Genomic DNA, 14,604 nt, shown 5'->3' on the forward strand with positions numbered 1-14,604 from the left:
CACCTTCGTCCCAGAAAAGTTTCCAATGCCTGGCTCAAAAAGGGAAGGAAATTTGTTAAGAACCTGGGTACATGAGGCCTCATTGACATGTGATAGCGCTCGAATGTCATCCCAGTTCCAGCGGATTTTGCCCAGCCAGCTCCTTCCAAGCAGTGTGGGGCCATCGCCCGGGACAATCCAGAGTGGCAGTTCGTGCACCGTGCCCTTGTAGGTGATCTTGACCATGACGCTGCCCAGGACAGTGATAAGCTCTTTGGTGTAAGTTCTCCATGTTGTGTGGATGGGGCTCAGGGCTGGTCTGAATGTCTTGTTGCACCACAGTCTCTCAAACATCTTTTTACTCATGATGGATTGGCTAGCGCCAGTGTTCAGTTCCATGGCTACGGGTAAGCCATTGAATTTTACATTTAGCATTATAGGTGGACACTTCGTCGAAAATGTGTGCACCCCGCGTAGTTCAGCGTCTGCCTCCTCTCTCTGAGGCTTGAAATTGCTTTGATCCACCATGGACCGATCTTCCTCTGCCACGTGGTGATTAGCAGGTTTTGCAGAGCATGCAGCTCATCTGCAAGCTTGTTGGAGGTGCCCTATTGTTCCACAGCTCTTGCAAACGTACCCTTTTGAAGCGGTATGAATAGACTGAATGGAAGCCTCCACAGCGCCAACAAGGTGTGAATTGCCTTGCATTCATCCTTTGTTGGGGACTCTGAGTCATCTGGGTCACCTGAGGCCTGCTGGCAGTTGCAGACTCGTGGGTTCTGCCCTGGACATTTCTGCTCGCAAACACAGTTCCAGTTAATTTATGAACATTGCTAGCACTTGTGTGCTGAGAGATTTGTTTGGTGTTATCACTGGTGAACATAAACGCCTGTGCTATCGCAATGGGGCGGTGTCTCTATAGTCAAGATTTTTCGTAGGATGGTCTCGTGGCCAATGCCCAGTACAAAACGTCTGTGAGCATTTGCTCCAGGTAGCCATCAACTCATTGTCCTGCAAGTCGCCTTAGCTCGGCGACGTAGCTCGCCACTTCCTGACCTTCAGATCGCTGGCACGTGTCGAACCGATACCTCGCCATCAGCACGCTCTCCCTCGGGTTAAGATACTCCCGAACCAGTGTACACAGCTCCTCATATGACTTATCTGTGTGTTTCACCGGAGCCAGAAGATTCTTGAGGCTGTAGGTCGGTGCCCCGCAGAGTGTGAGGAAGACCGCTCTCCTTTTTGCAGCGCTTCCTTCTCCGTCCAGCTCATTGGCTACAAAGTACTGGTCTAGCCGTTCGACATAGGCTTCCCAGTCCTCACCCTCCGAGAACTTCTCCAGGATGTCCACAGTTTGCTGCATCTTTGCGTTGGATTCGTATTCTCGTCGCCAGTTATTGTGTCCCTAACACAGATGAGGCTGCACACAGGGAGGTTAAAGTAACAGTGACCTCAGTCTTTAATAAGACACTCCAGAGGGAGGACAAGTCTTAGGGGTCGGCTTATATACAGTGCTCCCAAGGGATGCTGGGATCCCTTGGGACTTCAGGGGATGAGCTCCCTAGTGGCGGAACATGGGAGTGCATGCTTTACAGATACACAAGAAGGATTATCTGAAGCGAGCAGCTGTGGTACGCAGCTACATTTCCCTTGCAGGGTTGCGTTGGTATAATGCCTCCTAGCTCTGGGGTGACGGGGATCCTCCTCCTTCTCCTTCTGTGCCTCCTCCTCCTCATCAGGTGGTACTGTTGGCTTGACCTCCAGCAGCTGTTCCAGCTCACTGGCAACTTTATGAAGTCCATTCTGCCCTTGTAACCTGGTGAATGCAGCAATGTGCTGCGTGCTGAGAGATGCTGCATATGTCCCCTGCTGCTGCCTGGAAGGAGCCGGAGGCATAGAAGACCATCACCACAGTCACCTTCACCTCGACGGGCAGCGCAGTCCTGTTGGTGCTGGTAAGCTGTAGGTCTGCCTGTATGAGCTGACATATCTCTGTCAGCATTTCTTTTCGGAAGCGCAGATGTGGAGGTATGAGCGAATAGACATGCAACAGCCTTCCTGTGAGCCATCACCATCTGGGCATGAGGGAAATGAGGAGAGAGGGGATAACAGTGCTCCCCGAGTGGGGAGACCCCATCAGTCCCACCGAAAGCGGACACAACATTGGGGGAACGACATCTCCGATGAGGGCTGTCATGAGTTTGAGGCTCCTGGTCCCAGTGGCCTAAAGCAACGCCGAGCAGGAGGGAAAGCTCGGAGGCCAGCTCGCTGGAGGGTGAGTCCGCTCAGACAAGCAGACGTGGACCTGGACTTGGTGGCTATGTCCAGGGAGAACACACAAAAACACTGTGACCTCATGGGTGCATTGGGTAGGGTCCCACAGAGCATAGACGCATTTGCTGTGAGTGTGGCAGAGTCAGCCTTAAGCATTGCCTGTGCATCTGAGGACTCCAGCAAGCCCATCCTAGGCCGCTCACAGAGGCAGATGGGCCCTAGCAGTGATAGTGGAGTCCCAGAGAGGATAGTACATGTCATGGGTGACGTGGTAGCAGCGATCGCATTGCAGGCACAAGTCACGTAACAGCTAGGTGATGCCATGCGATCACTGACTGCTGCCATCCTCTCTCCACTGTCCAATGGGAAAGTGACGGTGCTGAAGCAGGCCAACAAGTTGTGGTCACACATCGTGCTCCAGATGCTGAGGCTCAGCCCCATGTGAGTGGCAGTGGTCCCCTGGAAATGGAAGGTGCTGTCTGTTATGTATTTAACCCCTTGTAACCTGTATTACACTACCACCAGAGGGCTTACCTGTTGGAGTCCCAAGGGATCCCAGCTTCCCTTGGGAGCACGGCATATAAGCAGGCCACCTATGAGGTACCTGCACTCTAGAATCTTATTAAAGGAGCTATGGTCACACTTGCTCATTGCACACAGTACTCAGTTTCATCCTTTATTGTGAACATATCAATTGGCGACGAGGTAACGAACAACTGTGCGAAAATGCAAAGAACAATTGGTATCCTGCAGAAGTTCTCAGAAGGGGACGCTTGGGAGTCCTTCGTGGAGAGATTCGACTAATACTTCATGGCCATCGAGCTGGAAGGAGACGAGAATGCTGCCAAACGAAGGGCGATCCGCCTAACTTTCTGTGGGGTAACAACCTGTGGCCTCATGAAGAATCTCCTAGCTCTGGCAAATGCAATAGCTAAATCTTATGATGAATTGTGTACGCTGGTCCGGGATCACCCAAATCCTCAGGAAAGCGTTTTGAGGGCGAGATATCGGTTCTACACGTGTTAACGGTCGGAGGGCCAGGAAGTGGCGAGCTATGTTGCTGAACTAAGGCACCTCGCAGGACATTGCGAATTTGAGGAATTCCTTGAGAAAATGCTTAGAGAATTTTTTGTACTGGCCATGAGGTAATCCTTAAACTGGCAACTCTGAATCTAAGCCATAACGATAGCCCAGGCATTTACGTCCACCAGTGACAACACCAAACAGATTTCACAAAGTAAAGAAGTTTCAGCCTGTACTGTGCACAAAATAACGTCGTTTTCGAGCAGGAATATACATGGCAGAACATACACGCCGACTGCTGCTGTCCGACCTCAGATGACCCAGAATCTGCCATCAATCATTAATGCGAAGCAGTTAACAACATGTTGGCGTTGTGGAGGTGATCATCGGCCCATCGATGCCGCTTCAAGCACTATGTGTGCAACGGTTGCAGAACAATGGGACACCTCCAGCGAATGTGCAGGCGAGCTGAAAACCACCTCGTTGCAGAGGAAGATCGATCCACTGTGGATCAGGCTGAATTGGAGACTCGTACCGAGGAGGCAGAAGTGTACGGGGTACACACATTCACCACGAAATGTCCACCAATAATGAAAGTTGAACTGAACGGAATTCCAGTATCTATGGAACTGGACATGGGTGCGAGTCCATAATGAGTAAAAAGGCCTTCGACAGGCTGTGGGGCAAAAAGGCACACAGGCCCAAGCTCAGCCCCATTCACATCAAACTAAAGACTCACACCTGTAATTGGCAGTGCAGAAGTCAAAGTCTCCTATGATGGAGCAGTACACGAACTCCCGCTGTGGATTGTGCCAGGGGATGGCCTCACACTGTTTGGCAGAAGCTGGCTCAGAAAAATCCGCTGGAACTGGGACGACATCTGAGCATTTTCGTCCATCGACGACACCTCATGTGCCCAGGTTCTGAGCAGATTTCCATCGTTGTTCAAGCCAGGCATTGGTAGCTTCTCAGGGGCGAAAATGCAGATCCAACTGGTTCCCGGTACGTGACCCATCCACCACAAGGCACGGGCGGTACCATATATGATGCGTGAGAAAGTGGAAATTGAGCTGGACAGGCTGCAGCGAGAAGGCATCATCGCGCCGGTGGAATTCAACGAGTGGGCCAGTCCGATTGTCCCGGTACTTAAAGAGGACGGCACGGTCAGAATTTGTGGGGACTATAAAGTAACGATTAACAGTTTTTCGATAAAGGACTAGTACCCAGTACCCAAGGCAGACAACCTATTTGCGACCCTGGCTGGAGGGAAGACATTCACAAGCTAGACCTGACCTCGGCCTACATGACGCAGGAGCTGGAGGAGTCTTTGAAAGGCCTCACCTGCATCAACACGCACAAAGGTCTGTTCATCTATAACATGCTCTTTCCGGATTCGGTCGGCTGCAGCAATTTTCCAATGGAAAACGGAGAGCCTGCAAAAGTCGGTTCCTCGCACCGTGGTTTTCCAAGATGACATACTAGTTACAGGTCAGAACACCATTGAGCGCTTGAAGAATCTGGAGGAGGTTCTTAGTCGGTTGGATCGCGTGGGGTTCAGGTTGAAACACTCAGTGTGTTTTCCTGGCATAGGACGTCGAGTTTTTGGGAAGAAGAATCGCAGCAGACAGCATCAGACCCACCGATGCCATGACGGAGGCCATCAAGAACGCGCCGAGACCACAGAACATGACGGAGCTGCGGTTATTCCTGGGACTCCTTAACTATTTTGGTAATTTCCTACCTGGATTAAGCACCCTGCTAGAACCCCTACATGCTGCGCATGGGAGACGACTGGGTATGGGGAATTCACAAAAGGCTGCCTTTAAGAAAGCTAGAAATCTGTTGTGTTCAGACAAACTGCTTGTCCTGTATGTCCCTTGTAAAAGATTAGTGCTAGCTTGCGATGCGTCATCATACGGGGTCGGGTGTGTGTTACTACAGGCTAACGAATCAGGGATTTCGCAACCGGCCGCTTATGCATCCAGGAGTTTGTCCAAGGCCGAAAGGGCCTACAGCATGATTGTGTGTTTACGGGGTAAAGAAAATGCACCAGTACTTATTTGGCTCAAGTTCGAGCTTGAAACTGACCACAAGCTGCTCCTATCGCTGTTCTCTGAGAGCAAAGGGATTAATACCAATGCCTCTGCCCGCATCCAAAGATGGGCGCTCACGCTGTCGGCATACAACTATGTAATCCGCCACAGACCGGGCAGAGAACTGCGCAGATGCTCTCAGTCGGCTGCCATTGCCCAGCACCGGGGTGGAAATGGCACAGCCAGCGGACTTGCTCAAGGTAATAGATGCATTCGAAAATGAAAAGTCCCCCATTACGCCCCGCCAGATCAGCACCTGGACCAGCCAGGATCCTTTACTGTCCTTGGTAAAATACTGTGTCCTCCATGGGAGCTGGTCCAGCATCCCAGCGGAGATGCAGGAGGCAATTAAGCCGTTCCATAGGCGCAAAGAAGAAATGTACCTGCAGGTAGACTGTCTGTTGTGGGGCAATCGTGTGGTCTTGCCCAAGAAAGGCAGAAATACGTTCATTTGTGAACTGCACAGCACCCACCCAGACATTGTAATGATGAAAGCCATAGCCAGATCCCATGTGTGGTGGCCCGGCATCGACTCAGATTTGGAGTCATGTGTGCGCCAGTGCAACACTTGCTCTCAGCTGAGCAATGCACCCAGAGAGGCACCGCTAAGTTTGTGGTCGTGGCCCTCCAAACCATAGTCAAGGTTCCACGTGGACTATGCAGGCCCATTTCTAGGCAAAATGGTTTTGGTTGTCATGGATGCTTACTCAAAATGGATTGAATGTGCAATAATGTCTGTAAGCACATCCACGGCCACTATTGAAAACCTACGAACCATGTTTGCCATGCACGGTGTGCCTGATGTCCTAGTCAGCAACAATGGCCCGTGTTTCACCAGTGCTGAATTCATAACCCGCAATGGGATCAAGCACGTTGCATCTGACCCGTTCAAGCCTGCATCCAACGGCCAGACAGAATGGGCAGTTCAGACCATCATGTAAAGCCCGAAACATGTGTCGGAAGGCTCCCTGCAGACCCGACTATCCCGTGTGCTGCTCAGCTACCGCACCAGACCCCACTCATTCACCGGAATTCCTCCAGCCGAGTTGTTCATGAAAAGGGCATTGAAAACAAGGCTCTCTCTTGTCCACCCTGATCTCCATGATCACGTGGAGGGCAGGCGGCATCAACAAAGTGTGTACCATTACTGCGCAAATTTGTCACGCGATATTGAGGTCAATGATCCTGTGTTTGTACTCAATTATGGACATGGTACCAAATGGCTCGCTGGCACGGTCATAGCCAAAAAGGGGAGTAGGGTGTTTCAGATCAAATTGGCCAATGGACTAATGCGCAGAAAACATTTGGACCAAATCAAATTGTGGTTCATCAACAGCTACGAACAATCTGAAGAAGACACCACCAACTTTGACCCTCCAACACACACACAAGTGGCAACTGACATCATGGTTGACCACGAAGCTGAACTCACCATCCCCAGCAGCCCGGCAAGGCCGGCTGCCCAGCAGCTCAGTGAAGAACTGACCAACTCATCCACACCTGCATTTGAACTGAGACGATCAACAAGAGAGCGACAAGCCCCAGGTCGTCTCACCTTGTAAGTAAGTGCACTATTGACTTCACGGTGGGGGGGGTGATGTTATATATTTAACCCTTTTTAACCTGTATTACACTACCACCAGAGGGCCTAACTGTTGGAGTCCCAAGGGATCATAGCATCTCTTGGGAGCACAGTATATAAGCAGGCCACCCATGAGGTACCTGCACTCTGGAGTATTATTAAAGGAGCTAAAGTCACACTTACTCATTGTACACAATACTCAGTTTCATCCTTTATTGTGAACGTATCCTCAAGGTGATAGCATTCCGGCTCCCACCACTCCTACTCCGACCTTGCACCTAACACAGTCCACACCCAGGCCATCAGAGACAGCTGCGGCCAATGCTGAGGCGGAGGAATCCTCAGCCGGGCCTTCTAGGCCCAAAGCAAGTCCAGGACGTCCTCGTAAGCCATCTGTACTATCTGGCCCACACACACAGCAGCCCTCAATCAGCCTTGCTGTAAGCACTGAGGCCTCATTGAGGAGGAGCAGTTGGCGTGGGAGGGGGGTAAAAGTTAGGGAATGAGAACGCTCAGGCCAAGTCGGATTAAGGACTAGGACCACATTGGGGAGATGCACTGAAAATTGTAAATCCCGTCTAGAAACAGTAAGGGTACATTGCTGTACTTCATTGTTGTTGAATGAATTTCAACATGATGTTGTATTTTGTTGGGGTATTTTTTTTTAGGGGGGGTGGTGTTTGTTTGTTTGAGTAAAATGTTATTTTGACCGTTTGCCATTGGTGTCTTGTGTATCATTGCAAACTTCACCAAAGATGAGCCATTATGGTGGCACATAGCACGGTCAGTATTTGCTGCATCCCTCAGCTTCCTCCATTCAACCGATCCATTATGAGCTGCTGACATGCGGCTCTTGGTCCATCAGCATCTCCACGCTGCCTCCCCCGTGGATGGTGTGGCTGGCCATTCGGGGCCTCACCAGGCTCCTGTTCGTCATCTCCCTCCTCCTGAGATGGGCCCACAATCCCCACTGGCAATGCCTGGCCCCTCACGATGGCCAAGTTGTGTAGCATGCAGCACACCACAATGAATTCCAAGACCTGTTGAGGGAGTATTGAAGGCTGCTTCCAGAGCGGTCCAAGCATCAGAAGCGCTGCTTGATCACCCCTATTGTCTGTTCGATGATGTTGCGGATGTCCGCATGGCTCTCGTTGCAGCGCTGCTCCGCTTCTGTGGTGGGGTTGCGGAGGAGGGCCGTGAGCCAGGTGGTCAGGCCATATCCTTTGTTCCCAAGCAGCCAGCCGTGCTGTTCCCGCGTTGGCCAAAACAATCATGACACAGTGCTTTCACACAGGATGAAAGCATTATGTGTGCTCCCTGGATAGCGGGCATTCACTGCGGGGATGTGCTGCGTGTGGTCGCACACCAGCTGCACGTTTAGGGAGTGGTATCCCTTTTGTTTTCTGAATACCTCTGCATTATGTAATGGTGCTCACAAGGCCACATGTGTGCAGTCAATGGATCCTTGACCCCTCTAAGCCGGCAATTCTGCCAAACCCACATGCCCACTCATGCTGGATCTCCTTGCTCATTGGGAACATTATGAAGTCTATTCTGTGGGCGTACAGAGCTTTTGTGATGTGGCCAATGCAGCGATGTGCAGCGTATTGAGAGATGCTGCATATGTCCCCTGCTGCAGGCTGGAAGGAGCCAGAGGCCTAGAAGGCCAGCACTACATTGACCTTCACTGCGACGGGCAACGCAGTCCTGTTGTCGATGTAAGGCTGCAGGTCTGCCTGTAGGAGATGGCATATCTCTGTCAACACTTCCTTTCGGAAGCTCAGCCTTCTCACTCACTGCTCCTCAGAGAGCTAGAGGTATGAGCATTGATGCCTGTAAAGCCGTGGAGGGTAAGCCCTCTTCCCTAGATGTCTTCAGCCTCTCCTCATCCGTGGGCCGACATGCCCAACAGCCTTTCTATCTTGACACCGCCTAGGAATAGCATGGAGCAAGATACACTGGCGAACTAGTAATGCCCCCATTAAATTATTTCACTGAAGTTGTAAGGACCCTGTAATGGCAGATAACGCGACCGCTTTAAAGTCTGAGCTTCATGCAGCATGCTGTGCGCAAACATTGAACTCCAATTTAGGATCCTTCTCCCTCAATTTAAATACGCGGTAAATAGCACCTACTTGACTGTAGGACCACCTGGTTTCTCTTGGGGCAGACGTTAAATGCGGCGTTAGCACCTAATTTTGCAACTGTGACGCTAGCAGAACGTAGCATGACAATTAACGACATGATCTGAATGAAACTACAGGAAGGGGCGGTAAGTTTTTGCGTCGCTGGAAACCCTGAGCCGAATTTGCTGACCGGGCGATAAAAGCCTGGCGTTAAGCATTTAGACACCCTTTACCCCTTCTCCGGGGTGCTAACAGAGGCGCAAGCCAGTCAAAATACCAGCCCAAGTTATATGCACCAGTTGTAAATTATTTAATTATGGACCCCCTCCTCAGCACCAATGAATTTTTCAGTGGGAATCCCCTATCTGACACATTTGGAAGTGGAGGAGTATGCCAAGTTGGCTTGACTGCAGAAGAGATGCTCTGTGCACACCATTGATACACAACTGCATCTTAGATGCAGGCGAACATACCTCACTTTGGGAGATGATTAGTCCGTGCAAAGGCTACTTTTCTCAAGGAATCTGGAACAGTCGAGCAGATGGCATCACTAAGATACGTGACAGTATGATTAACAGTAATGTTGTATGCTTCCTTGGCAGCACTCCAATCACAATATGTTATGCTTTCATTGGGATGTAAGGGCGATGAAGAGTCATCGTATCCTGGGGAATCTAGAACCAGGGGTCACAGTCTCAGAATGAGGCGTCGACTATTGAGAAATTTCTTTGCACAGAGGGTAGTGAATCTTTGGAATTCTCTACCCCAGAGGGCTGTGGAGGCTCAGTCGTTGAATATATTCAAGACAGTGATCGATAGAATTTTGGATATTAAGAGAATCCAGGGATATGGGGATAGTGCAGGAAAGTGGAGTTGAGGTATAAGATCAGCCATGAGGAAGTATTAAGAGATTTGGCAGCTTTGAAAGTGGATAAATCCCCAGGCCCGAATGAAATGTATCACAGGCTGTTAAGAGATACAAAAGAGGAAATAGCAGAGGCTCTGACCATCATTTTCCAATCCTCTCTGGCTGCTGGAGTGGTACTGGAATTCTGCTAACATTGTACCTTTGTTTAAAAAGGGAAAAAGGGATAGACCGTGTAATTATAGGCCGGTCAGCCTAACCTAGGTAGTGGGAAAAGTATTGAGAAAATTCTGAGTGACAGGATAAATCTTTATTGAGAAAGACACGGATTAATCGGAGACAGTCAGCATGGATTTGTTAAGGGAAGGTCATTTCTGACTAACTTGACTGAATTTTTTGAGGCGGTAACAAGGAGGGTCAATGAGGGCAGTGCGTATGTAGTGTATTTGGATTTTAGCAAGGCTTTTGATAAGATCCCACATGGCAGACTGGTTTCAAAAGTAAAAGCCCATGGGATCCAAGGTAAAGTGGATTCAAAATTATATCAGAGGTAGGAAGCAAAGGGTAATGGTTGGTGGATGTTTTTGTGACTGGAAGGCTTTTTCCAATGGGGTTCCGCAGGGCTCAATATTAGGTCACTTGCTTTTTGTAGTATATATCAATGATTTAGACTTACATGTAGGGGGTATGATTAAGAAGTTTGCAGATGATATAAAAATTGGCTGTGTGGTTGATAAAGAAGAAGAAAGCTGTAGACTGCAGGAAGATATCAATGAACTGATCAGGTGGGTAGAACAGTGATAAATGGAATTCAATCTGGAGAATTGTGAGGTAATGCATTTGGGGAGGGCTAACAAGGTAAGGGAATACACATTAAATGGTAGGACACTGAGAAGTGTAGAGGAACAAAGGGACCTTGGAGTGCATGTCCACAGATTCCTGAAGGTAGCAGGCCAGGTGGATAAGGTGGTTAAGAAGGCATATGGAATACGTGCCTTTATTAGCCGAGATGTAGAATACAAGAGCAAGGAGGTTATGCTTGAACTCTACAAAAAACTAGTTATGCCACAGCTAGAGTACTGCATGCAGTTCTGGTCACCATGTTACAGGAAAGATGTGACTGCACTGGAGAGGGTACAGAGGAAATTTACGAGGATGTTACCTGGACTGCAAAATTTTCGCTGTGAGGAAAGATTGGATAGGCTGGGTTTATTTTCTTTGGAACAGAGGAGGCTGAGGGGAGACCTTATTGAGGCGTATAAAATTATGAGGAGCCTACAGTGAATAGGAAGGACCTATTTACTTTAGTAGAGGGGTCAACAACCAGGGGGTATAGATTTAAAGTAATTGGGGGAAGGTTAAGAGGGGATTTGAGGGGAAATTATTTCACCCAGACGATAGTGGGGGTCTGGAACTCATTGCCTGAAAGGGTGGTAGAGGCAGAAACCCTCACCACTCTTAAAAAGTACTTGGATATGCATTAGAAGTGCCATAACCTACAAGGCTACGGACCAAGAGCTGGAAAGTGGGGTTAGGCTGGATAGCTCTTTGTCGGCCAGCGCAGACACGATGGGCCGACATGGCCTCCTTCCGTGCTGTAAATTTCTATGATTCTATGATCTTATTGAATGGCGGAGCAGGCTCGAGGGGCCGAATGTCCTACTTCTGCTCCTATTTCTTATGTTCTTAGCCTGATTAGCTGCACCTGCCAAGATGCCACTAACCATTTCTGTAGGCCCTGCACACCTATTTAGCAATAGCCATGAAGCATGGACATCTCAGGATCTGGGTCTGCAGGAAGGCAGATGCAGAGCCATGCTATTTGCTATAAGGATTCTGGCAGCTACCATGTAGCAAACAGCAGGCACAGCAAGTGATAGTAATGGCTGTGATAAGTATGCTACGAAGGAAACATCCAATATTACAGTTCTTCCTGGTGATGCCACCAGGTCTGCTTCCCTTGGGAACAGTTTGCATGGACTAATCAACTGGTAAAGTAAAGTATGTTCGCTTCGATCAACATATTATGTGTTCACCACTCACCAGTTTTTAAGGCAAATATTAAATCATCAAACTCTTGTGACTCCTCATCTGCCACCAGGTTGCTGTTGGCATAACCCCCTGTAGTGGCATAGGTGCTGCCATTCTGTGGACTTTGCTTGAAGATACTGCTTGCTTGACTGATAGGTCTCAAAGAGGCTCGTTCCCAGTCAGCAGGTATCTAAAGAAAAAACAAAGTTCTAATAATTAGAAACTTAAGTACAAGAAAAGTATCATTTCTGTTCGATTAATAAATCAAGATAAAATAACCAAGGGCAGCTTTAGGACTGTGCAACCAATGCAACTACAAGTGACGTAATGAAGCATTTATGAAATACAAACAGTAAAAGTTTGACAAACACTATTTTCATGAAAATGGCATTCTCTTAATAATCCTAAATTAGGCTTAGTTAGTAGCACTCACTCCAGCACGTAGGTAGAGTGAATTTCTGCTGGGGTTCTCTTATCCATCTGGTGTAATGTTGGTGGAAAAGACATGGAAACCTGTTAAAATGGCATGAACAACAGCAGATGAGCGGGAGAATCCCCTGTAGAAATTGACCCTCTTGATCTCGTGCAGTATTAAGGGATGCTGCAGTGCTAGAGGATGAAAAGGTATATTGAGGCCACATCTGCCTGTTCCCTTGGTTTAGGTGGATGTTAAAGATTCCATGGCATTATTTGAAGAGCAGGAAGTTTTCCCAGTGTTCTGGCCAACATTTCTCCCACAACCAACACTGCCCAACAAATTAACTGGTCATTTGTTTCATTGCTGTGGGATATTACAATGTGCAAAATAGCTGCTATGTTTGCCTACATAACAGTGATTCCATTTCAAAGTAACTTATTGTATGTGAAGTACTTTGGGCCATCATTAAGAGATGTGATCAGGTGCTATGTCACTGTAAGTTATTCTACTATAAGGTAATGTAAAAAGTGTACATCAAAGAAAATTATCTAGAAGGTTAATAGGGTAAAAACCTCTCAGTGGAAACTCCCTTATCAAAATATTACCTTTGTACATTCATTCCTTTTAAGCAAACACTGATAACTGTACTCTGATCCCAACAAGTAAAATCATACCTATTGTAACAGTGTGTTTACTTTGTATGATAGAGAGATTCAAATCGTCCCACTGAGCTCACTTGAACTGTCTGTTTCACATGACAACACCAAATATTTTGCAAACCTTTGTTAGCTATAATGGCCCAGAAATTCCAACCTCCCGGGTTCGTACAGAACGTGTACGGACCTGGGAAGGCATCGCAAAAGCCGGTTTTCAGCGCACAATGCGCATGCACTGAAAACCGGCTTTTCTGATCTGTCAAGCTAGAGCTTGTCAGACCCTCCACATCTCAGGAGCGAGGACATTTGCAAGGGCAAGAGTGCAGTATTTACACAAATGTCCTCAAAACTCTTGCGCCTGAAAAAAGCCTACTTTTACAGGCGTAACAGTTTTAAAATACACAAACATTATAAAATAAAATTTTAAAAACGCATTTTATTGTTAAAAACCCTCCCCACTATGGTAAGTTTATTTTAAACCATAATTAGAATAACTTTTTCAAAATCGAAAAAATATATATTTCTTTATAATACATAACTTTAATTTCAATTAAAAAAAATATGTGGTGTATTTTTTCTATTTTTTTTTAGACGTTTGTGTGTTTGTGGCGGGGGGGGGGGTTTCTCATTCATAATAATTGGAACTCCAACTTTGGAGTTCCATTATTATGAATGAGAACATACTTTACCTTGATTGGCTGCCAGAGTCATGTGACTGCAGCTCCAGCCCTGAGCACATCCTGACGTGCACGCGCTCCGACGCGCAGTCAGTGGAGGCCTCCGGACCAGGAACTCGCATGGGCACAACAGGAACAGATAGGTGCGCATCTTTAACTTTTTTTACCCAATCACCCGCGGGAAGCAGTCGACTGGGATTTTTGGGCCATTACGTTTGTGAAAATCCTAAACTATAACTCATTCGGAAGGGTCACTGCATTTGTTAGATATGTGAAACTCTGACTAATACTTTTATTGGAAGTGCCTATAACCAGAGGGAGAGAGAGAGAGAGAGAGAGAAATGCATTCACAGTGTTTTTAGGTAACGGCTATTGCTTTTCAAAAGTAATTCATTGTGTAAAGTGATTTGAAATCTTTGACTTGATAAGATAGTATTATAAATCTCAGTTGTTTCAGCACTGTATAATTGTGCTTTGATACTCAGATTTATTGGGCTCATCAGAGGCAGTCCCTCGAAACGAGGATGACTTGCTTCCTTGCCAAAAAAGGATGAGTTCACAGGTGTTTCAATGAAGGACCTAATATTCCAGGTCCAGTACTACATCCTGAAGGGTGGAAGATGCTGGTGCATGGATTTATTGGGCTACAATGACATGAACAATATTTTCTAATAGGGAACACAAAATACTGTGCTACAAATAGACATTTCTTTGAGGACTGAGTTTAGCAGTTCTAAATCTTCCTTTCAAAGCTTTGGGACCTGGATTAACATAGAAAATAGGCAGGAACAGGCCATTCAGCCCTTCGAGCCTGCACCACCATTCAATATGATCATGGCTGATCATGCAACTTCAGTACTCTACTCCTGCCTTCTCTCCA

The 14,604-nt window shown here is 47.7% G+C and overlaps 1 protein-coding gene across 3 annotated transcripts in view; it reads right to left on the reverse strand.

Moving 5' to 3' along the window:
* The window catches only part of adgrv1 (adhesion G protein-coupled receptor V1), an 892,784-nt gene that overhangs the window by 18,457 nt on the left and 859,723 nt on the right, over positions 1-14,604 (reverse strand). For all 3 annotated transcript variants that reach the window (XM_070885047.1, XM_070885038.1, XM_070885028.1), the window contains one exon: positions 11,986-12,163. In XM_070885047.1, the coding sequence (XP_070741148.1) occupies positions 11,986-12,163 (178 nt within the window). The remainder of the gene's footprint in view (positions 1-11,985; positions 12,164-14,604) is intronic.

Source organism: Pristiophorus japonicus, chromosome 1, assembly GCF_044704955.1.
Source record: "Pristiophorus japonicus isolate sPriJap1 chromosome 1, sPriJap1.hap1, whole genome shotgun sequence".
NCBI classification, from domain to species: domain Eukaryota; kingdom Metazoa; phylum Chordata; class Chondrichthyes; family Pristiophoridae; genus Pristiophorus; species Pristiophorus japonicus.